Source organism: Benincasa hispida, chromosome 7, assembly GCF_027475165.1.
Source record: "Benincasa hispida cultivar pf3 chromosome 7, pf3_genome.v1.1, whole genome shotgun sequence".
NCBI lineage: Eukaryota > Viridiplantae > Streptophyta > Magnoliopsida > Cucurbitales > Cucurbitaceae > Benincasa > Benincasa hispida.
The window spans coordinates 40,656,996-40,683,329 of NC_143484.1; the positions used below are offsets into that span (position 1 = coordinate 40,656,996).

The window sequence follows — 26,334 nt, forward strand, 5'->3', positions numbered from 1 at the left end:
ATTTTTTAATCAAAGTTTTGAAACATTAATTTTACTTTTTTTTATTTTACATTTGCTACATATTTTCTTAAAATATAAAAATAACATGAACTACGGAATAATACAACATACCGAATTTGAATGCTTTTAAAATTACTTTCTAAGGATATGGATTAAATTCTCGGTTTTTATAATTTATGAGCCACTTATCTAAATTATTTTACTTGGTTAAATTATAAATTTAATCATTTATTTATTGTGCCTTGAATTTTTTTAAAATAACTGATAAATCTTTGCACTATTAATTTTGTGTAGCTCTTAAATATTAAAAATTTTCTAATAATTTCTTAAACTTTCCATTTTATTCTCGATAGAACTCATTAATAAATCCTTAAATTTGTAGTTTTGTGTCTCTTATATCTCAAAATTTTATAATTTCGTATTTAATAGGGTTTATATTAAAAATTGTTTAATTTATATTCTTTCTAATTTCGATATAAATGAGAGGTTTTTTTTTAAAAAAAATGAATTACAAATTTAAAAAAAAATAAAAACAAAATTAATTGTTACACGTAAAAGTTCATCGACCATACTTCAACTAATATAGTATTTATTTATATCATCAAATAATTTTGATTTTAGTAGATTTTAAGACTAAAATGACATAAATCAGATTTTTTTTCCTTTTTTTAAAATGGAATAAAAATCTAACATATTATCAATTAAATATATAAAATAAAATCCAAAAATATTATAAATAGTAAATCATCAAAAAGAAATCTTGAAATAGATAAATTCAGCTATTTTTTTATTTTTATTTTTTAAGAAATAAACTCCAAAAAAAAAATATTATGAGAGGGAAAATGCATGGATGAGATTCATATTTTGAGAAGAGTTTGGAAAATGTCTCTTTCTCGTTTTATCCTTGTAATATGAATTGAATTGCTCATTGTGTTGTTTATGCAACTAATTTTTTTAGTTTTTTTAATTTATTTAAATAATTTGTTCCTTCTCATGCAAATTCTTTTTTTTAAAAAAAAAAAAAAGTTTGTTGCTAAGAGGCTGTTTGGTAGGAAATCAAAAAAACAAAGATTTGAAAACAAAGATTCAATAGAAATATATTTTTATTTCATAATTTTTTAGATATGTATTTGGTAACAAAATTTGGATTATAATTTAAATAATTGTCTTAAATGCTATTATTGAAATATTAAAATTGAAGATTGCATAATGATATATTCGGATATTTCAAATAAAGGAAAATTAGTCAACTTATTTACAAATATAATAAAATGTTACTGTTTATTAGTAATAGATTGCGATAGACATTTTTGCGGTTTATCGACATCTATCAATGTCAGTAATAGATGTCTTTTGTGATCTATCATTGATAGACAACAACATTATGTTATACTTAAAAATATTTTCGATAGTTTTACCACTTAAAACAATTATCCCAATATCCGTTGTTTATTGCATATAATATGTAAACACAATCACTAGTATTAAAAATTATATTGGTTTTTCTGGTTTAAAAACATTACTCTTGAATGGAGATTACATAAACATATTCATGAAAAAAATATATATTGAATCGTTAGCAATTACAATGTTACATAAAAAAATTCAATAAATTTCAGTTGATGAAATTGAATAACTCATATAAGTATAATAACTTTTTTATTTGCCAAAGTTTTTATTTTCAAAATGTTTACTGAAGTTAGATATGGTAAAAAAGTCTTCATCTACATCTAAATAAAAAGATCTTAAAAAACGAAAATAAAAAAATGCATGCATTTTAATTTAGACTTATATATATATATATATATATATATATATGCCAAATTGTGGTTTTTGTTTGTGGTAGTACAATAAGGAGTTAATTGGAGAGATAGTGTAGCGTTTGAAATTAATTAAGAAAAAAAATGGTAGGTTTGAAACTATTTAGGATTTTTTTTTAAATCTAAGGAGTTATTTTATTTAACTTAGTATTGTATAACTAAACTAAGATCAAAGGTTATTCGTGTAATTGGACTAGTATGAGGTAGACATACAAATGTATCATGTTTAAGTAATAACCAAAAAGGTTTGCAATATATGGATAAGGTTGGGTGTCTTATCTTGGTGACACTACAGATATGATTTACTTTGTAAATGTTACGAGAGTTGTAAGTATTACAAATGATTTACATGAGTTGTAAGTATTACAAATGATTTACAAAAATTATAAGTATTACAAATGATTTGATCTAAATTGTTCATGTGGCGACATGCAGGTGAAGGTATCTTATACAGAGAGTTCGTATAAGACCTTACCGCGAAATGATTAATCTCTCTTTGTAACACCGTTGACTGAAGATATTGACATTTCGTAGGACAATAGTGTAGCTCGATCTCAATCATGAGTGAGTTATGGACTCCAATCTACGAAGAAAGTAATTTGATTTGTATGGATGAGAGAGACCCGCATCGTCGACTCAATAAGTCTACCATCTTGGAAACTTGTTCAACATAACTACACAAGATGAAATTCACTCATTTTCATCTTTACGACAAGTAGAGGAACTGCTTCCTTAAGAACTGATTATGGGTTTTGAACAATGAGGCCTCACCCTCTCATTGGCCCGAGAGGGATTTAGTTTATAGTTGGACTATAAACTGAACAAAGAAATTGCATTAATTGTATTACTTACAGTTATTATAATGTATGAAGGTACGTTATAATATAAATTTTATTTTGAATTATATTAAAAAACCAATCTCTGTAATATAAGAGTATTAATATTTGAATAAGATTCAAATATTGAAATAATATGTATAAGATTCATATTACATGGTATAACGTATATCTACATTATATTATAAAGTTAATTTTGAACAATATTCAAAACTAAACTATATTAGATGAGAGAATAATGTATTTGAATGAGATTTAAATATGGAATAATATGAATGAGATTCATATTAAAATTATAACTTAAAATTTAATATGAATGAGATTCATATTTAAACTATAGGTTATGAGAGATAAATATATTTGAACATAATTTAAATGTAATATTAATTAAATATATAATATTTAATTAATTAATGTTTATTTATTTAATTAAGTTAAATTAAATTGAATTTAACTTTGTGATTAGGGGAGTTAAAGGTTGGTAAAGGGAAATAACTTCCTCCTCTGATTGAAAAAAAGAATAATGTATTGTGTGATGTGGATGGGTATTCTTTCTGACACATAAGGTTGGCAATGGGGTGGGACGGGGCCAGGATGCACTCCCTGTCCCCGTTCTCGTGGGGATTTATAATCTTCGTCCCCATCTCATTCTCCGTTTTAGGAGTCGGGGTCAAGATAGGGAATTCTCGTTCGGAGACTGGGTCCCCACTGGAAAAAACTCCTCGTTTATATTTTTATTTTAAATTAATTATTTATTTAAAATAAATTAAATTTTGGTATTTATATTCAAATTTTAAATATTTAATATAACAAAGTAGGATACACTCCCTGTCCCCATCCCCGGTCGGGGACCCGTTTTTTATCTCCTGTTGGGGATTTTTGCCAAACCCGATTGACACACTCTCAATTACCTGATCAATAAGGAAAAAGAAAAATTCTCTCTCAATTATCAACACTCACAAAAACAAGGGTTCCGACATAACCCAATCCTTGCTAGAGAATGATGGGAAAATCTATGTGATAATGTTTAATTCGGGATCAAAGAAGAAATTACTGAGACTGTGATCACAACATAGATTAAGGAGAAGTTTGAAGATTTGTTTTCGAAGGTAACTATTTTCTCCTTGAAATTTATATGTAAAATGCAGGTTGTAAATTGTTGTTTATTTTTGTTTTCTCTATTTTTATGGATCTTCTAAACTAAACTACAATGGCACGGGATTTATGCGCTTTCACATTGGGATTCGATCCCTTCCGGGAGTTGTTCCACTCTTAAGGGAAAGGTTAGCCAGGTGCACTTGTGCAAACAACAAAAGCTGCACCTAAGGCATTAGTGAGATCATTGAGGGCTTTGAAGGGACCATAAAAGTAAGCAAGTTTAGCGTAGTTGGGTTGAAATTCTCTCTCTATCCTGTTAAGATAGGTGTTGTCGATTTCGAGCGAGGAGGACGACAACTTGATATATATATATATATATATGCCAATTTATGATTTTTAGCCATATATTTGCACATAAACTAAAATTAATATCAAAACAATAAAATCTGCCACGCTTAAAGTTAAACTCAGGGTACATTTACATGAGGGAAAACATAATAAATTAATGGTAATGTGAAAAGTTGGCACATTTGTGTATATTGTTTACTTGTGTTCCATACTTGTACGGGCATTTGGGACCACTTCCAAATTTGTAATAAAAAGCGCAAACGGATTGACGAGCATAAGGTGCTCAATTCAATTGCATTTGAAAATTACGTCAATATCCACTATTATTATTATTACAACATGAGAATAATGAATTTGTCACATTTATTGTTATAGTTGCCATTAAACCCTGAACGGTAATTGTAAATGTGATATATTCATAATTATAAGTAAACATGATTAAAAAAACAATTTTGTTTGCGATGGTGGCCTATTACGATTACACAAATTTTTTATTACGAATGATAAATGTGACCTTAATTCTTAATTAAAGTAATAATTGATGCATACCAAGATACATCTACTTTTATGCATTTTACTCACACCATGTACAAAAAGTAAATAAATTAAAGTATTTTTAGAAAAGGATAAAATTTTAACGTGGGATGTATTTTTGTTTTAATAAAGTATGATTAGTCTGAGAAAGAAGGAAGTGGGCCGGATTGAATGGGAAACGAAAAACAAGGTTGGAGGTTTTTAGGGAGCCCCATATCAAATCAAATTCGCAATCGAAAACCGATCTTCCATTGTATCCATGGGATTCCAAAATTAATTCCGTTCGCCGCCGCAACATCTACCGGCAAGGATCTAGTTCATTTCATTGATTCTCTCCACTCTCCAGAATCTGCTCAACTCGAATCGCATCAAACAAAGCCCTAGACATTACATTACAAACACAAAGGTATGCAAAATACTACAGATCGTCGTCTTCTTTGTAATATTCTTTTTCTGCATCGTAAAAACAACCAGATCGCAGATGCCTGAAATTTGTTCCTAATTTTCTCATCTCATTCTTCTGTCGTTTCCTTAAATCATAAATCAAATTGATTTTCAAATCGGTATCGTCATCGAGCGGTCGCATAGCGGAGTGGATATCGCATTAGACTCCGGATCTAAAGGTCGTGGGTTCGAATCCCACTGCGATCGCACCTTTCATTTTTACGATTCTTTCATGGACCCATTTGGTTTCTCCACTGATTTCTCAATCAATATTATACGCGGAAGTTTCCGGTTGAGAGAAGAGACGTTCTAATTCTCTAGATATTACGGGTTGTTTGGATGATAGATATTATTTCGTGGTATAGATACTAAATATCAGGGATCTGGTCTGAGTTTTAAATGTTCATATCTGTGTTTGTGTTTGGATGTTAATTTGTATTAGAAACTCACAGTAACTAATTACTTAATTAAATTTAAGAAATCAATTAAATTTAATAATTAATTTATTGTTATATTAATTAATTCTTTAATTAATAAAATAATAAATAAATAAATACTTTTTAATTAAACACAAGGAGAATTTTTATAAATAGAAAAAAAAAAAAAAATATTTACACTTTTTGCATTGTATTTTTGGAATTTTTGGTATAAAATTTAAATATTTTTAAATATTTTTTATTTAAAAAACCTCACTATTAAAAGTAATCAAAATCAATAAATACATTAATTAGAATATTGATAATTAACAATAATAATTTATATTAAATAGTTAAGATAACATAAAATATTAATAGTATAGATATTAGTTGAAATTTATTAAGTCTTAATAAAATCAATAGTAATGAATTCTTGATATTAATTAATTAATTAATTTTAAGTTATATTTTATTATTCATCTCTCAAATATAAAAACTTTCACACTTTTGCGTATTAAAAAACTCATAGAAAACAAAGCGGAGTAATGAAATTTATTAAAAAATGAAGTTCTGTAAAAGTAACAATGATATTAAATGTATGAAATTCTATAGGAAAACCTTTGAAACAAACCGAATCTTAAATAATTAGAATCACTTTTTTTAAATATATATATATATATATATATTTAAAAAGATTATATTAATCATTTAAAATAATAATAATAAAAAAGCTACATAATCAAATATGGGTCTTTTCATATACAGTAAAATAACCAAATTATTTACAAATATAATACAATATAATACAATAGCAAAAGGATTTTCATTTTGACATTTTACTACTTTGCCATATTTAAAAATATTTTCAGCGATTTTGTTATTTAAAATACTTTCTCTTAATATTTGATTTTGAGTTATAAATATATTGTTTTAGAGTGGTTTTGAATTTCACAAATGTGATTTTAACACTTTCAAAATCACTCTCAAATATAGCAAGTCTTTTAGAATTTCAAATAAAAATTAAGGATCACAAAAATAATGACCTACACCAAAAGTTTGGATAGATCACCATATTTATTTATTTATTTTTATATCTGTGAATGTCAAGATATTTTTCTTATAATTGGCTAAATGAACTTTACCTTCTGAGTTTGATATCAACGTTCATACTTTAAAGAATTTCATATCATATCTCAATTTTCTAAGGGAAGGGAATGTTTGATTTTTAAAATATAGAGTTTTTTTGTTGTTTTTTTTTTTTTATTATAAATAATTTGGACTTTAATTTAAGATGAAGGTAACTTATAGATTTCTATTGACAATCTTGATCCTTTTGAGATGACAGTCTGTCTTGAAGCTTGTCTTCTGATTTATCAACTCTTTAGTTCTGGTTTTACTGTATTACTAAAGAAACTATTGAAAACAATATGTATTATTATCAAACTGATGAAATGGGATTGGTGAATCAAATAATAGCACGTGTCAGTGTGGACTGGAAGAAAAAAATCATCCAAATTTTCAAAATCATGACATTGGAAGTAAAATTCAATATTCAATCAGCTTTCTCATGATGGTTAATATGAAATATAGTTGTATGCTACACAGCCTACAACTAAAAATTTTACATATATATAACATAGAAGGCCAGCTCATGGAGTTATTTTTATTATTTCAAATTTCATTTCAATCAAGATACATAAAAAGTCTAAATGGGAGGCTGAAATGTTTAAATCATATATATGAGGTTTTTTTTGTGAAACAAAAATAAAAGCATGGAGAGCTCATGACCAAACAAAATATATTATCGTGAAAATGTGTGGAGAGTCTATTATCCCATGCACCTTATATTTTCCTAGCGAACCAATGTGATAAACAATCTTGAAAATAAGTGATTTAATAAAAACAAATTTGTATTATATGATTTGATGTGTTCTCTTATTCAAAATAATAACTAAAAAAGAGGAGGGAAGGAGGGTGAAAAGAGAGAAAGGTAAAGGGAAAAAAATGTAAATTTTTATGACCTCTTTGATAATCATTTTAATTTTAATTTTAATTTTTATAAATTAAAGCTTATAGACACTACTTCTACTTCCAAATTTCTTCTGTTTTTAAAAATTTGACTAAGAGTTCTACCATTGTACTTAGGAAAGATATAAATCATGATAAAAAATGGGAGGAAATAGACTTAAATTTAAAAAAACAAAATGATTACTAAATGAGGCTTAAACTATTTGATTTTAAATTCCAAATTCATGTTGCCATTTAAATTAATAATAAAAAATTACTCTAAGGCCTTTTAAACCTAGTATTAAAAATTTAGTAGCTAAGTGAACGTTTGGGACGCTAAGTTGGCATAATCTATAGTCATAATGCAGACTATTTTAGTATGAGTTATATTAGTATGTGTTGGAGCACAAAGAATTTTAGTATGGGTGTAATAAAAAGGGATTTTAAATATTATTATCTAGACAAATGTATGTAACAAATAGTTGTACATACCACTATGTATCGGTATCTAGAGCCCCAAACATGGAGTGGACTATAATAATCTACTCTATCAACTTGAGGTTGGGACCAAACAACCCAAAGATGACATTTTGAAGCTTTGAAGACCAATTCTCAAGATATTATGTAAAAACAAAAGGGCTTGATATTCAAACAAGTTATGGAAAATTGTTCATAATGGTAGATCGGTAAAGAAAATCTAAAGAGATTAGTATACTTTTAACCATCATAATAACTACATCAATTCAAGTCACCATAATAATAAAACACTTCAATAAATAAATAAACTTTATTATTCTCTATCATAAACCTGAAAAAAAAAATCGTACTTAGAGAAGCTACTAATACTATGAGTCTATGGCTGACTATGCACAAAAGAATTACCCAAATGTTGACATGTCGTCGTCGTAGAGAACAACACAATAGTACACCCTACAAATAAAGAGAAAGAACCAACGAAGCGGAATAAACAGTGAAGAACAAATATTCCAGTGGCTAAACATACCAAATGGTCCAAAATCTTTTTATGTAATTTTTTCAATTCGATCCTTAATCTTTTGAAAATTTGATCATTTTTTATTATGGTTTTATCAATAACAAAGGCTAACTTATAAGTTTAGTCCCTAAACTTTAGAGTTTATGTCTAATTAGCCATTAAACTTTTAAAAAATATCTAATACGTCCTAAATTTTCAATTTGTGTCCTAGATCTATCTAATAGTCCTTAATATCCAATTTTGTTCCTAATAGATCCTTTAACATCTTTTTTCTAAAAAAAAACAATCTACCCAATACAAAATTAAAAATTTAGGATTTAATTAGACAAAATTTAAATTTGTATCGACTCAATTAATACATTTTAAAAAAAATTTAAATATATCAAGAATCATAGACACCAAATCAAAACTTCAAAACCTATTAAACATGTCTGAAAGTTTTATCGTGAATTTTCAACAAACTCTAAAATCTATGTACTAAACTTGTAGTTTAAAAGTTTAGGATTTAATCGAGAATTTTGAGAATATATAAATTAAGGACCAAATAGAAAGAAAATAAAAAGATGAAAGGACCATTAGGTATATAATTAGCGAAATCAAAACGACATGACGCCGCTATAGGGTGTTTTAGAAATGAAAACGAGAGCCGTTGATTACGAAACAAACGACCCGAAAACCCGAAAGCAAGGAGGATAACCCGAGAAACAGGAAACCGGCAAATCCCAGTGCAATAGAGATCGTGGATTGAACACAAAAGGCACTCGTTACCTTACACGTGTCGGTTCCCTTCAGAGTTATCGCCAGAGCCGTCCCTGCCGAGTCTGCAGAGAGAAGAAGGTACGCGAACGCCTATGGAATCAGAAAAAAAAAAAAAAAAAAAGCCCTAATTCCGATTAGACCACAAGAAAGAGAGAAAGGAAGAACGAAGGGATTAGGGTTAGGGTTTCGACCTGGTCATGGCCGAAATCGAACCAAACTTGTAAAATCTCAGGGAATAGAGTGACTTCTCTTGAGATTTCCCAAACGGAAGCGATCATTTCGAACAGTGAATACACTGCAACTATGGCGTTCGCTGCGAAAACATACCTATTTTTTTTTCCCGAGATTTGAGGTGAGTTGTGAGTTGATTTGAATTCAATGAAGAAGTTAAGGGCGAAAGACGTACCTGAAGGCGTCGAAATCGTACCAGCGAGGGGAATCGGATCCAGAGCCACGAGAGTTAGTAATCATGAAAACCGCAGAGGCGAGGGAGAAACAGAAGGTAGATAAACGGAAGACGAGGATGAGTGAGTTGAAGCGTTTGAGTTTCTGAACAGAGACGGTGGAGTGAAAGTGATGGTGAGGAGTAGGGATACGAGCGTGAGGAGATGGTGTACCGCCACCACCGCCAGCGCCGCCGTTACGGAGTGACTGAGGGGATCGCATGGCAGTCACCGTCGCCGTTGCCGTGAAGAACTAGAGGAAGAGAAGCTCATACATGAAATGGAGGAGATATAGAAGGGAAGGTATGAATTTGTTTTGTTGTTTTTGGTATTTAGAAGGGAGGTGGAGTCACGGGTGAGGGCAAGAGTTCCATGAGAGAGGGAAATTATTCAAAGCAGGAACTGAATAAAGAGAGAGAGAGAGAGTATAGAAGAGAAGAGAAGAAGAGCTCTGAGGACAATGATGGAGTACTGGAAAAAATGAGAGAGAAATTTTGCTTTTTAAAAATTTTTGGGTTTTCTTCTTATCTCTCTTCTCACTCTGTGTGGCCTGTCCCCCTGCTCAATTAGGTTGATTATTTTCTTTTCTCTTAGAAAAAAAAATCACTTTATGTACTAATAAATAACTTTTCTTTTTATGATAAACTAAACTTGATGTTTGGTAATCAGTATGAACTCCTTTTTCATGGGGTTTGATGTTCAAATTCTAGGACTAAATTCACTGTTTTTTTTTTTTTTTTGTTTAATTTTAATCTTTATCTGTAGTCTTTGTAATTTTAATAATGTTTAAATTTAGTTCCGTAGATTTTTTTAATTATTTATGAGTATTTTTAATATAAAATGTAAAAATATATCCTACTTAGAATTGGATTGGATTGGATTGGATTGAGTTGAATTTTTTTTAAACCCAATACAATTATATTCAGGTTATAAATTTCTTTAACCTAAATAACTCTTAAAAAATTAAGACAACACGATCCAACCCATTAGATTGGGTTGGTTCATATTAATCAGATAATTTATTTAAATTTTTATTATGAAAATAACTAAAATGTTAATAAGTAAAAATTTGATTTAATTATTTTTACATATTAAATTAAAATAAATAAATCAATTTTAATTTATATAATGAAATTTCTCTTTTTCAAAGTGTTAAAAACAAATTTTTATAGGAGTTTTTGAAGTTTAAATTATCTAATAAAATAATAAAATTAAATAAAACGAAGATAGGTATATGTATATATAATTGTATCATAAGTAAAAAAATATAAAATTTAAAGTTGATAATAAGTTCGGATTGATTTGAATTATTTCATGTGAACCATGAATCAACCCAATCCATAAAATGGGCATTCCAAATGATGTGTTGATATGACATCTTTTAAAAATCAAATGATTCATATTAAAGCTACATACCAATAGTTGGTAAAGGGAAAAGGTTTTATTTTATATTTTTGTAGATTATAATTGAATATAATATAATATAAAATATTTTGTAGGTATAACAAAATTTAAATTGAGTTCTTGAAGTTTGTCAATAATAGACCATTGTCAATACGAGTCTATCATGGATACAGTACATCATTAATAAATTTTGTTATATCTATAATTTCTTAAAAATGTTGTTATATACTTGATTATTATTTCTAAAAGTAGTACTTGCAACTTCGAGAATAAAATTGAATTCAAACTTGAAAAGCATGTTTATATATAATGTGTTCAGATAGTGCCTTTTCAATACATTTCAATTAAACGAAGGAAAATTTCTATAAATAGAAAAATCATAGAAATATTTACTGTTTATAGTAAAAAGTTCCAAAGTGGAAGCACTTTTTGAACTTTTTGCTATAAACTGTAAATATCTTTTATATTTAAAAAAATATCCCTATGACATAATTATAATGTTTATGAAAATGTCATTAATTTCATTATTTTATTTATTTATTTTTGGTAAATATCAATTCATATCTCTATACTTTGGGGTTTGTATCAATTAAAACTCTAAATTAATAATAGTATTAATTTAAACCTTCGAATTTGAGTCTGTATCAGTTTAAACCATGAACTTTGAGATTTGCATCAATTAAAACCTCGAAGTAATAATTGTATCAATTTAAACCCTAAACTTTTATAAATGTATCAATTTAAACCCTAATTTTTCATAAGTGTATCACTTTAAACCCTGAACTTTCATAAATATATCAATTTGAATCCTAAACTTTCATAAGTGTATCAAAATAAAACCTAATAGAGGGCTTAACTTAATGATACAATTATGAAAGTTCATGGTTTAAATTGATATACTTATAAAAGTCTATGATTTAAATTGACACAATTATTAGTTTGGGAGTTAGGTTAATACAATCCCAAAATTATGGATTTAAATTGATACAATTATTATAGAGTTTAAATTGATATAAAACTTAAAGTTTAGATATAAATTGATATTTGTCATTTATTTATTTATTTATTAATTATTATTATTATTTTTGCAAATGATTACAATTTAACAAACAAATATTCTTCAACCCAATAAGCACTAAAATTAATAGTGGTCGAAATTAGTAACATAAAATAATTATTGAATTAATTAAGTGAGATAATTTTTACAATTTTCGTTAATTCATCTATTAACGTTAATGATTAAAAAAAGTCTAAGTTTAATAATATCAAGTTATTGCACAAATCTATATATATAAATTAACCATTTGAGCACGATAAAGTGAAATTATATCAATTACCATCCCAAATATTGATACTTTATTCTTTTATCTTGCAATGATTGAACTGGAAAAAATAGATAAAATAAAATAAAATTCATCGTTTTTCTTCGAAATTTTATCAATTATATACGTACATATGATTTTGTAATTAGGAATCATGTGAAAGTACTTTCATTAACAAAATTTCAAACAAAAGCTTAACAAAAGACGAGATGTGTAAACCTTATCTAAATTTTGATTGGAATTGATTCAATTTAAAATAAAGATTTGATACACTTTAATTAGTTTAGAGTAAAATTTGATTTTCTTTTTCCCACAAATTAAATTTAGAGTATGAGTAACATAAGAGTAGGTAGAAGTATTTAGTCAAAAGCATGATAAAATATTAAACACAAAATTCAACATAAAGATAAAATATTACCCTAAAAAAAAACAAAGATAATTATTTTCATCCATTGTTTCTTTATGTTTTTTTTAAAGAAAAAAAAAACTTTATTTAAATTAGTTTATTTTTATTTTCTCCATAAGCAGTGATTCTTAAAATTATTTCATTACATTAGTCAGATTGGTAATAATTTTGAATTTTTATTTTATTTATTTATTTTAATCTATAAATTACAATGAATGTCCGTTTTCTTTAAAATAAATCTTAAAATGACATGAGGGATCAATTCATAATTCATAAGTAGCAGTTCAAATGCTGGTGTCAATATCAACTGAAATGTCAATTATTTATGTATTTATTTAGTACAGAAATGTCGATTTCTTCCAATTATGAAATATTAATGTTGATATTTCTTTCTGTTTTGAAAAAAGGTGCAATAGAAACTAGTTGAATTAAACGCAAAAATATAGAATATAAAGTATAATTTTTTTCTATTAAAATATTATATTAATTTATGTACTTGAGAATCATTCAATCTTAATCCGTTTACTCTCAAGTATCTAATTTTAATTATCGTATTTTCAATATATTTTAAATTTAGTTTGTTTATTGTTGGATTTTTTTTTTTAATATTTATTATCAGTAGTTTCACTATATATTGGAACAAACTTGTTTACGTATGGAATTTCAAACTTGTTTTTATTATTTAACTAATTTTGATTAAAAAATTTACTTTAAGAGACAATATTTAAAATTTATTGAATGTGATCGACTAAATGATTTTTTTAAAATAATATTTTTTAATAAATAATGACAAAAATAGGATTGGGGGAAAGTAATCCCAAAAATAGGTGTTTAAATCGTGTACTGGGTACACAATTACACCTAAATCGTGTACCGGGTACACGATTTCCTAGCCACTTGGCACGCCTAATCTGGCGTACCGACTTGGCACGCCCAATCATGCAGGTTTGACTGAGGAAATCATGTACCGGGTATACGATTACCCTAAATCGTGTACCGAATACACGATTACCCTAAATCGTGTACCGGATACACGATTCCCTCGCATTAAAACGTCCGCCCAACCCTTCTTCTTCCTCACCAAAACGACAATTCTTATTCCCTATCGCCGTTTTCCCTCGCCGAAATCATCGATCCCTCACCGAAACTATCGTTGATTTTCCTCACCGAAGCCTCTATTTCACCAAAATCTTCCAAAATTTCGATTTTGCTCGACTTTCAGTCCTCCATTTGATCTTCACCGAATCTAGCGGTCGTGTTGCTCGATTTTCCTACATTTTCCGTTGTCGAATTTTGTTTGGTATATTTCTTTCTCTAGTTGGGCTGATCTGTATTTATATGTATGTTTTGCTTTTTTTTTTTTTTTTTTACTGAATTTTGCTTGGTATATTCCTATATTTTTGTATAGTTTATGTATAGTTATAGTTTACGTATGTATAAATAGTTATAATTTATGTATGTATAAATAGTTATAGTTTATGTATGTATAATTTATGTATTTATAATGATTTTATTTAATAAACTTATTTTATGTAATTGTATTTTCTTATGTACTTTTTATGTATCTTTTATGTTATATTTTATGTAATCGTTTGTCTGGTTATTTGGACGTCATACTCACAGATTTGGTCGTTAGTACCTGATTATTGTCGTGATGGTGAAGACATCTGGTTGACTGTTAGCCCTCTTATATGCTTCCATATAGTAGAGTGGCATCATCCAGATCGTGTACTGAGACAGTTCGAGATGCGACGAACGATACCTTCGTTGTCCTATACACTCCCAGAACTACACCAGATTGATTTAAGAGGTAAGCACAACCAAGACTGGCGTTGAATCCATGCGGAGTATTTATCTTACTGGCATAGACAACGTGATCATTGTGCACAGGGAGAATTAACAAACGGGCCAGCTGTATTAGACGACTACTTTCCCTGGTACAATTTGATCACGAGGCGATTTATCTCACCAGACGACGCTTACTATTACTCCATGGTAAGATATTTCAAATCATACATTTTTCGTATATATATAATATGAATATTGTTTAATATTTTTTTTTATTATACGGAATAATTTAATAAGCGAAGTTCAACCATATTCAGTGCAGAACAACCTTCCAGAATTGGGTTCAATATGTCAGCAAACATTGATGAACGTAGAAAGTATTATTCAACAAACAAGACGACTCAATGTTGCTGACACCGATCGAAGACGTATTCATCGTAGACGACAACGACAACGGGTGAACCTAATTCAGAGGGATACGAAGACAACTCCCACGAGGAGTAAAGGCCAAGGGGTCGTTTTTAAATCCCATATTGTATCATTTTCAAATTGCAAATCTCAAAAGAACTAATTGTAAATATTATTTAATATCATAGTATTTTTTTTTGAATATGAGTGTAAGATGTTTTCATTGTAGATTTAATATATAATTAAGTTTAATAATGAAAGAATTAAGTTTAACAATTAAAAAAAATTATAAGGAAGAAATTAAGTTTTAACGATTAACTTAAAAAAAAAAAAAAAAAAGTTTACAAGTTAATATAATAGACATTTTTGAATTAAAATAGAATAAATCCCCAAATATAATGGCAAAAATATGGTGTTTGAAAAAAGGAAAAAGAAAAAAACTTAGAGGTTGTAGCTATGTAGCCGACATCTTCAATGTTTTTCGGTATTTCAATTTTCTTCCACGTTTAAATAATTATATATATATTTGATTTGATGGACAGGACAACAATAGAATTTGGACTTTGGTTGAAAAAAAAAACATATTTAAATAAGGGATCTCAAATATAATATAGGAAAATTTTTACCTACGAAAAAAATATCAAACTAAGATACTAATAAAGTGATATGCTTCTATCAATTTCTAGACATCTATCAATTTCTAGAAATCTATAAACTTTTATCAGTCTCTATTAAATAAAATTAATTTTTATTATTTTATGTAAATAGTTTTTCTTATTTTTTTTATTTTGAAAATCCCCCAATAATGCAAGTTTTATTTTTAAGTTGAATCTTTTTATTCTAAATTTTTTCGTTTTTAGAGTATTTAATAGGTTATTAATTTTTTAGTTTTATCTCTAATAAGTTCATGAACTTTCAATTTTATCTATAACGTGTCGGAAGATTTTGATTCTTTTAAGAACCAATTGCTCAATCATATATAAATTTAAATTTTATACCTAATAAAATCCCAAAATTTCAATTTTGTGATTGTAAATGTGTGAATTTTTAATAATTCAACTGTTTATAAATTTTAATAAATATTGAGACACAAATATTAAAGTTTACGTATTATAGATACACGTCTTAAAGATTAGGGATTAAATTGGTAGTTGGATCAATAAAGTCATGAGGGTTTTTTTTTTTGGTTAAAAGAAAATTAATTTTTCTTCTTCTTGTTTAGCATCACAATAATTTACATTAACACATGTTTACCTAATGTGTTAATTTACACACCTATTAAGATTTAGGAGCAACTAATATATCTTTCACTCATTTTGATTTTAGGATAGAACGTAGATGACATTTTCTTATTTTTCCAAATTTTCACTATTTTTAAATTTTAAATTCATCACATAAATGTCTTTAATCAATCTATCGTAGACGAATAACTAAAATGACAATATCATGGTAAATAAAAAACGGGCATTTCATTAAACAAGAAATCAAGTAAACAAATTCAATGGTGGAGAGACACTTAGACACATATCCATAATAAAAATCTCCAACCAATAATTAGGTGCAGCTTAGTCTCACACTCTTTTTTTAACATACAAAGAAATTTATTATTATTTTTTTTAAAAAAAACCACCATGTGACCGTTATTTTACTAGACAACTCCTTCAGTTGTACAAAGATAGGTACAGTCCAAGGAGCACCTAAATATTTTTTAGTAATCTTATATTATAATTTGTATTATTAGAAATTAGTTTACATTTTGTTATACGGGTAGTTAAATGGTTAGTCACTATTGTAATTATGCCTATTTATAGGTATCTTTTGGTTAATAAATGATACAACAGATTTATTTACTCTCCTTTAATATGGTATCAGAGCAAATTAAAACTCTTTGACTTTTCGTATTCCCTCCAGCCATTTTTTTCTTGTGACTTTTCTTCTTCTCGGGCCGATCTCGCTCCCCGACCTTCCGGACGCTAACGCCAATTTCGCTCGCCTCCGTCCACAGTGTCGAGTGCCATCAGTGAGCGCCGATTTTTCGTTCTCCTTCTTCATCCGAAACGACGATCATGACCAGATCCGACGACCCAACCTCATCCGAAAACTCCAACTCCATGGAGAATGTTCGAGCTTCCTCATCTTCCATTCTTGAACAATATCAGAACCCTTATTTTCTTCATCCCTCAGACAGCACCAGCCTTATGCCCGTTTCCAATCTTTTTACGGAATCGAATTACGACTCGTGGAGTCAGGCGATAAAGATCGGGCTCACTGTCAAAATAAACTCGGCTTCATCAATGGTGAAATCCCTCGACCTTCTGGTGAGTTACTCAGTTCTTGGATCATATGTAATGGCATTGTCACCGCGTGGATTCTTAACTCTCTTTCCAAAGAGATTTCTGCTAGCATCAACTTCTCCGATTTCGCTCAAGAAATTTGGGTTGATCTGCAAGAACGATACCAACGTAAAAATCGACCAAGAGTCTTCCAACTACGCCGTGAAATTTCCAACTTATCCCAAAATCAATATTCTGTTACCATATACTATGCCAAGTTGAAAACGTTGTGGAATGAACTCATCTCCTACCGCCCATCTTGTTCTTATGAAAAATGCACTTGTGGTGGTGTCAAGAACCTACAGACTTACTTCCAAACAGAGTATGTTATGGATTTTCTCATGGGTTTAAACGATTCATCTTCTCCTATCAGATCTCAATTGTTACTAATGGAACCAGAACCATCAATCAATCGGACCTTCTCTCTAGTTACACAGGAGATTGACCAGAAAGCTTATTCTTCATCCTTTGGCAATGCAATATCTTCATCTAATGCCACTGCCCTCCTTGTGAAAAATGGTTCTTCTGCTTCCCATCAGATTTCTCCAAGCTATTCTCGCAACACCAATCAAAACAAGAAGAATGATAGACCGATCTGCACCCACTGTAATATTCAAGGGCATACTGTTGATCGTTGTTACAAACTCCATGGATATTCACTAGGGCACAAGCTTTACAAACCTCCCAAATCAGCAAGAGCAGATCATTCTGATTCTTTATCCTCTTTAACATCTGAACAATGCCAAGGCTTATTGGCTATGCTCTAATCCCATCTCAACAAGTCCAACACAGCCACCATAGCAGCAACGTTCAATAAGGCAGATTTTGTCACTCTTACAGCTCACGTTGCAGGTATTTGTTCCCTTTCTGATATATCTTCTGATCAGTGGATACTTGATTCTGGTGCATCAGCTCATATCTGTCATAATAAGGTCCTATTCACTACTCTAAGACAAATTAAACCGACAACTATTACTTTGCCTAATCAGTCTCAGCTTCTGGTTGAATTTGTTGGGGATATTCAAATCAGTACAAATATCATGCTACAGAATGTGCTATATATATCGGATTTCTGTTTCAACTTAATTTCCATAAGCTCTTTAACTTCATATCTACCCGTCATGGTCACTTTTTTTAGTGATTTTTGCCTTATTCAGGACAAGTACTCTTTGAAGACGATTGGCAAGGCTAACAAATGGAATGGAATATACTTGTTGCAAGCATCAGTTGATAAGTCCTTACATTCATTTTCACATACTACAGAACTTGTTTGTCTTCCACTACTACATTCTCTGCTTATACTTGGCATAATCGGCTTGGACATCCATCATATAAACATCTTAGTTTCCTAAAAGACATTTTACATGTAGACATGGATAGTACTTGTAATAAATGCATGATTTGTCCTCTATTCAAAGCCATAATAGACTTGCCGCTCATGCTTTTGATCTTATACATTGTGACATTTGGGGCCCTTACAATGAACCTACTCATGCTGGATATCGTTACTTTTTAACACTAGTTGATGATTATTCTCGGTACACTTGGGTTTTTTTTTTATGAGGAACAAAAGTGAAGCTATTACTATTGTCCCTCGATTCTTTCAGTTAATTGAAACTCAATATGGTTTTTCCATAAAAGCTTTTCGATCGGATAATGCACCAGAACTGGCCTTTACTGATTTTTTTGTTGCCAAAGATGTTCTCCATCAGTTTTCTTATGTTGAACGGCCTCAACAAAATTCGATAGTAGAAAGAAAACATCAACATTTGTTAAATGTCACACGATCTCTGTTATTTCAAGCTAGGTTACCTATCTTGTTTTGGGGAGAGTGCATATTGACCGCATTTTATTTGATCAACCGCATTCCATCTCATATCTTATCCTGGCAAACACCTTACTATCGTTTGACTACTAAACATGCTGACTATACTTCACTACGAACTTTTGGTTGTCTTTGTTTTTTCTCTACTTTACCTTCTCACAGGACCAAGTTTCAACCTCGGGCCATTACCTCTGTTTTTCTGGGATATCCTACTGGCATCAAGGGCTATCGCTTATATGACATTGAGAAGAAGCAATTCTTTATTTCAAGGGATGTTGTGTTTCATGAAGACATATTCCCTTTTCATCAAATCAGTTCTCAAGCAGAGGTATTTAACCCTTTTCCTGATCTAGTTTTACCATTATCACTTCCATTTTCAGGTGATTTATCCAGCAGTGAAGTCTCTTCATCATCTGTTTCTGTTACTCCTGAGCTTTCTGACCAGCGTACTTCACATGACGTTTCTTAACCTACTGCTCCCTTTGTTCCCTTTGCACCTGCTGATGATGATGTTGCAGTCACTGATCAGCCTCATCTGTCTTTACTTGATAATTCTTCTCACTGTCGCCGCTCTACAAGGACGACTAAACCACCCTCATATCTCAGGGACTATCATTGCAACCTCCTTTTACACAATCATTCTCAGCAAACAGTTACTAAGTATCCTTTGCAAGCTGTTTTATTTTATGACAGACTGAATCCTATCTACAAGATGTTTGCCCTCAATATCTCAGCCGTATATGAGCCTCAGTCTTATCACCAGGCTGTCCCTCATGAACATTGGTGCCAAGCTATGCACGATGAACTTCTAGCAATGGAAACCAACCGTACTCGGTTTGTTGTGCCCTTACCTCAAGGCCAACTCTCTATTGCATGCAAATGGATATACAAAATCAAGTATCGTGCAGATGGGACCATTGACCGCTACAAGGCACGGTTAGTAACTAAGGGATACACCCAACAAGAAGGCCTCGACTACATTGAGACATTTTCTCTTATTGCCAAGTTTGTTACTGTCAAAGTACTTTTGTAACGACCCGACCCCCTAGGACCAAGGTAAGGCCGTTACTAAAATAAATGTATGCAAAGAATTTAAAACGACGCTCAGTCATTTGAAATAAATGCTAATTAAATACAAGAGAAGTTCAAAAGACACTTATTAAATGCAATTGTTAAAAACAATAATAGGGTACCCATAAATCATAAAGATTAATAAATACATATGAAAAACAATTCTTAATAATAAGTTTCAAACATCAAAACTAAACATTAAAGGAAACATGAAGAGAACTCTAAATCTCATGATGCGGACGCGTAAAAAAAACTAGTCCCAGTGGCTCGATCATGAATTCCGCTGCGCCATCGTCAGTGCATCTCTACCCTTACCTGAAACATCAATATAAGAAAGAATGAGTATAAAATACTCAGTAAGTAACCCCACCATTGGGGTCAGACTAGACATCTATGTCCTTTAGATACCCACATATGGCACATAAATACATGTAACATATAAGAGACTGAGTCCTATCCTATTGTAGTTAAGTATGCCCACAAAACTGGTGAATCCCGAAGGAAACACAAAACTGATGAATTCCCGAAGGAAACACAAAACTAGTGAATCCCAAAGGAAACACAAACTGGTGAATCTCGAAGGAAACACAAAACTGGTGAATCTTGAAGGAAACACAAACTGGTGAATCCCGAAGGAAACACAAACTGGTGAATCTCGAAGGAAACACAAACTGGTGAGCATCTAACTAATCAATGAGAATATTCATACAGTCTTAACGTGCTAAGATTCAACATTGTACGGTTCTAAAGCATACATAAAAATCCTTAATACCATAGCTGCATCGCATACCCATAATTCTTAACAACATATTATACATCATCCATGTATAACTTATATCATAAATCCACAACATACAAGTATGCCTCAACGCCAGCAGATCAGACATCGACATATGAAAACACATACTATCACATACTAACGATCAAGCACTTAGGTGTGTATGTAAACAAATCAGAATTTGTGCTAGAATATACTTTGATTCAAGTCATACTGTCAATCAACATGCTAGCATTTACCATAACATACACTTATCATGCTAGCATACAACTAGAGCCTGGCTCGTGAGCAGTTCCAGTGATAAGATTACTTACCTCCAAATTAAATCTAACAAAAAGTAATTTACACCCTCCTTTAACTTAGTAAAATTCTTGAATCACACCCTGAATCAAAATTTAAAAAAATTAAGTTCGACAATCAAGACTAAATTCCAAATACGAAAATACCTCATATGCCACAAAACAACTTACTCAAACGATAAGTTGATCCAGAAATCTATTCCAAGCTTAGCATGGAGATTCCAATCTATTTATAACCCAAAATTCCCTAAAGCCAACTCTAATCGTACTAGGCAGTGGTTCCCAACACCTTGAAAGTTCAATCCAAGCTCCACAACATAATTAGTATAACTAAAATTAGACCAAAACTCAATGGGTGACTAAACCCATTCAAGAAAACACACAAATCTTAGATCTTACCCCATATTCCAAGCTTCTAGCGAAAACCCCACGGAATGGCGGTAGAAGAGGATGAACCCGACAGCTAGCAGCTGCTATACTGGCGGACAACGGCTGAAGGGCGAACCGGAACAGCGTGGAGCAGATCTAAACGACGACGCGGGTAGCAAAATGCCGGAACGACGACCGTCGGGGGGGTTCACACGTAGTCGGGCCTTAACGAATGATGGGGCGTCGACTGGGTAGCAATGGCAGCGAAATGCGACGAAGGGTGGTCGGCTAGGGCAAAAACCTCGGCGGCGAGTGGCTAGGGTCAGACCGGTGGCATCTGGACGACGGGCTGAGGAGGGCGGCGGCGGACGTTCAGCGTTCGAGCGAGGCGGCTGTGAGGGGCGGCGTTCAGGCGAGATGGCTATGAGGGAGATGGGGTGCCCTTTTTATTTTAAAAAAAAAACTACTACTACTAATAATAATAATAAGAAGAAAAATAGTATATCTCTAATTAAATCATTTCTTTAACCCACTTTATACTATTTAATCCCTTTCCTTTTTCCAAAAATAATTAATTCCTACCATAACTTTTCAAATTGAATTTGAAAATTGAATAATTTTTGAATAATTTCCACGAAAACACTTAAATCCTCGCATTTATACTTTAAATTCAGAATTCCAAACATGCTCTTCACCTAAGGACAATTACTAAAAAGGGAAAAGTTTTACATTATTAATAAATAAATAAAAAGGTGTGGGATGTTACAACTTCTTACTCTTACGGTCTCAAAAGGTTGGTCTCTACTTCAATTAGATGTTAATAATGCTTTCTTACATGGTGATCTAGTTGAAGAGGTATACATGAATCTGCCCTTGGGTTACAAGCACAATGTTGTTCACAAACAGGGGGAGTATCTTGTTTGTCGCTTGCATAAATCCATATATGGCCTTAAGCAAGCATCACGCCAATGGTTTGACAAGTTCTCAAAGGCACTCCTTTACTTGGGATTTTCTCAGTCCAAGTCCAATTACTCCTTATTCACTCGAGGTTCTGCTCAATCATTTGTTGCTTTGCTTGTTTATGTTGATGACATCGTCATTACCGGTGCTTCTTTACCTGTACTACATGAGATTAAAGATCATCTGCACGAGGCCTTCAAGCTCAAAGACTTAGGGTCTCTTTGGTATTTCTTGGGCCTTGAAATTGCAAGATCGTCTCAGGGTATTCTTCTATCACAACGGAATTATACATTGCAGCTTCTAGCAGATCATGGTTTGTTGGCTTGTAAACCAGCTCCTCTACCTCTTGATCCGGCTTTAAAGCTCCAATTTGATGTTGGTACCCTCCTTCCTGATGCAACATTGTATCGGAGACTCATTGGAAGACTGCTATACTTGACTATTTCTCGGCCCGACATAGCTTTTGCTGTCCATAAGCTCAGTCGGTTTGTTGCTCAACCTAGACAACCTCATCTTGATGCTTCCATGTCCTTACTTAAGTATTTGAAAGCTTCACCGGGCCAAGGTATTCTGCTACAACCTGTCCACACATTCCAATTAAAGGCGTATTCTGATGTTGATTGGGGATCTTGTCCTGATTCAAGGACGTCTATAACCGGTTTCTGCATCTTCTTGGGTGATTCCATAATTAGTTGGAAGGCTAAGAAGCAGTCTACGGTATCATATTCTTCTGCCGAAGCTGAATACCGAGCTTTAGCTGCTACTATAAGTGAATTGCTATGGGTTGAACAACTTCTTCATGAGCTTTCGGTACCTCTTATTCATCCCTCTTTAATCTACTGTGATAATGAGGCTGTTGTCCATATTGCTGAAAATCCGGTTTTTCATGAAAGGACGAAGCACATTGAAATTGATTGCCATTTTGTCCGAGATCACATTGTCCGTGGCAATGTCAAACTTTTTCCCATCCAGTCTCACTTGCAGCTTGCTGATATCTTCACCAAGGCTTTGCCCAAAACTTTGTTTTTCTTCTTACTATCCAAGATGGGTATTCTTAATATAACCACACCATCTTGAGGGGGAGTATTAGAAATTAGTTTATATTTTGTTATAAGTTTTATTATACAGGTAGTTAAATGGTTAGTCACTGTTATAATTATGCCTATTTATAGGCCTCTTTTGATTAATAAATGATACAACAGATTTATTTACCCTGCTTTAATATGTATTATAATACATATACTTTAGTTTAATATTTCAAAATGTCTTTTTTCGATACAAGAGATTAACCAACTTTGAAGTTATAATTTTATTTTAAGTGCAAGAATGATTATATCTTGGAATTAAACTTTTTGAAAAAAACATAGGGAAATAGAAGTGTTTGAGGTAGTAAGTAAAATGTTCAAATATTAAAATGGTATTGTAGAGATTACGATCAAGTATTTAATAGTTGAGGTGAGGATTTTAAATAAAAATAATTAGAATTTATTTATTTATTTCAACACCATGGTCATGGTGAATTGTAACTTTTTGGCTAAAAACATATCTTTTAATTTTAAACTAGTCATGTTTAGAATGACAAAATGAATTCGTAACTAGAACACAAAAATTGTTCTTAAGTTGATATAAACATACTTTATAAGTTTATGAGCCCAGGTCAATTTAGGCATGTGTTTTTGACCGAAAAGTTAGAGATTTGAATCCATCCCCCATATGTTGAACTAAAACAAAAACTATAAACCAACAAACTCGTGCATTTATATGGGACGTACAAATATAAATAACATGAAAAAGGAGAAATATCAATTTATATCCCTAAATTTTAAAGGATATATCAATTTAAATCCTAAATTAATAATTGTATCAATTTAAATCCTAAAAAAATTTCAAATTCAAAATAAACTCGAAAATCAAATATTTCATCAAAATGAAAAAACCGGTAGCCCACGAGGTCCCACGAAATTGATCTTATATTGGTTGTGTTTGGTAAGCCGGACCGTCATAAATAGTCGGGCCACAAGGGAACAAAAAAAAAAAGAAAAAAAGAAAAATGAAACGTGCGTTTATAAAATTAAACAAAATTGAAAAATAAAAGAAAAAGTAAAATAAAAAGCGGGGCATTCCGAGAATTGAACTCGGGACCTCTCGCACCCTAAGCGAGAATCATACCACTAGACCAAATGCCCATTGTTGAGATACTTATTTCTTTAAATTATTTATTATATATTTATTTTAAACTCATCAAGAACTTTCAGAAAATAATTATGGACAAAATTGCAAATTTTGGTATGGATCTATATGGTTCTGTACTCTAACCATGAAATTAACCCTTCATCACCTTAAGTTAATGAAATTGTTGCAATTTTTTTTTTTTTTTAGATAAGGTAGCAAAAGGAACTACATAACAACATCACAAGAAACAAGTAAAGAAAACTATATAGGTAAGGGGAAAATAATTTGTGAGAATATCTCTCGTTCAAGGCCTATGTTACTAGATTGTCAACCAAAGTATTGTGGGACCTCCGAACGTGGGAAAAAATATCCCCAAGATTTGTGCTAAATCTTTTACTTCTTTAATAAAGAAGAAAACTTCAATAATATAAGTTCTTTCCCGTTTATTAGCTTAACTGCTTTTAGATAATCCGATTCGACTTAGATGGATTGTAATTTGATTGCCAACACCTCAATGAACTCATCATACTTTTTCAATAAAATTGTTTCAATTAGACTCTTAAAAATTTCAAAATGAATAAGTCACCAATAAACTATAATCTATAAAGATTGTTATAAATTTATTCTAAAAAAGTAAATAAAAGATATTTATATGATAAATTAAAACTTCAAACTATATGATACTTTTATGTTTTTTTTTTAATTCCACAAAATTTGAATACTAAAGCATTGACCATGAGAGAATTTGTTTTAAGCTATGCCTACATCTCAATTTAACAACACAACAATTTAGGAAATTTGAATTTGATTGAAACAACTTTATAAATTATAGTTTGAGGGTATTTGTTACTACAATCCTCTTTTCATTATTATTATTTTTTTTTGCAGTTAATTAAGGCCATGCTTGATAAATATTTGATTTTTTAGAAGTTAAGTTTTGAAATTTTACTTTCACTCAGAAGTTTTTATGTTTTATTATTCTTATTTTACTAATATTTTCAAAAAAAAAAAATTAAAATTTTAAACTATCGTTGTCAAATTGGACGAAAATTATAGATTTTTCTTTTCTTTTCTTCATTTCATTTTTTGAAGTTGGTCTAATAGGTCAAATGAATTCCTATAACAATCAGACCAATGGCATCAATTTCATAGTTTTAAGATTTCTTAGCAGTGAGCTGTTTTTTACCATTTTTGTATTTAAAATTTGAGAGAAAAATAAAAGATATACATAATTTTGATGCGACACTCTTGTAATGAACTCGAGAGGAAGAGAACACCTAAATGGAGATTTAAGCTCCCTCGAATGAGTTTATTATTCATTTCAATTTCAATAATCTTTTTCCCCTATTTCTTAAATTGAAATTGTATCTGTAACATTTGGAATTGGAATTGGAGTTGGTTCATGGACAGTGATGAGCTCAAAAGGGAAAATTTCACCAAATGATCCAACTCTAATTTTTTATTTTATTTTATTTTTATTTTTATTTTTAATGAATGACT

The 26,334-nt window shown here is 30.5% G+C and overlaps 2 protein-coding genes and 2 non-coding genes across 4 annotated transcripts; 2 read left to right on the top strand and 2 right to left on the bottom strand.

Moving 5' to 3' along the window:
• Positions 1 to 5,214: 5,214 nt before the first annotated feature.
• TRNAR-CCG (transfer RNA arginine (anticodon CCG)) lies at positions 5,215 to 5,287 on the top strand. The gene has a single exon. It is a non-coding gene; the product is annotated as a tRNA-Arg (tRNA).
• A 2,903-nt stretch (positions 5,288 to 8,190) lies between these two features.
• On the bottom strand, positions 8,191 to 10,338 carry LOC120082066 (CASP-like protein 4C1). The gene is made up of 3 exons (XM_039037288.2): positions 9,663 to 10,338; positions 9,448 to 9,583; positions 8,191 to 9,346 (listed from the first exon to the last, which is right to left on the bottom strand). The coding sequence occupies exons 1-3, from the start codon at positions 9,920 to 9,922 to the stop codon at positions 9,125 to 9,127; spliced, it is 618 nt and encodes a 205-aa protein (XP_038893216.1). The 5' UTR covers positions 9,923 to 10,338; the 3' UTR covers positions 8,191 to 9,124.
• A 6,755-nt stretch (positions 10,339 to 17,093) lies between these two features.
• Positions 17,094 to 18,127, top strand: LOC150035161 (uncharacterized). The gene is made up of 2 exons (XM_090315253.1): positions 17,094 to 17,345; positions 17,420 to 18,127. Exons 1-2 carry the CDS (start codon positions 17,094 to 17,096, stop codon positions 18,125 to 18,127), a joined length of 960 nt encoding a protein of 319 aa, XP_090171379.1.
• Positions 18,128 to 24,776: 6,649 nt separating this feature from the next.
• TRNAP-AGG (transfer RNA proline (anticodon AGG)) lies at positions 24,777 to 24,848 on the bottom strand. The gene has a single exon. It is a non-coding gene; the product is annotated as a tRNA-Pro (tRNA).
• Between the last annotated feature and the right edge of the window lie 1,486 nt (positions 24,849 to 26,334).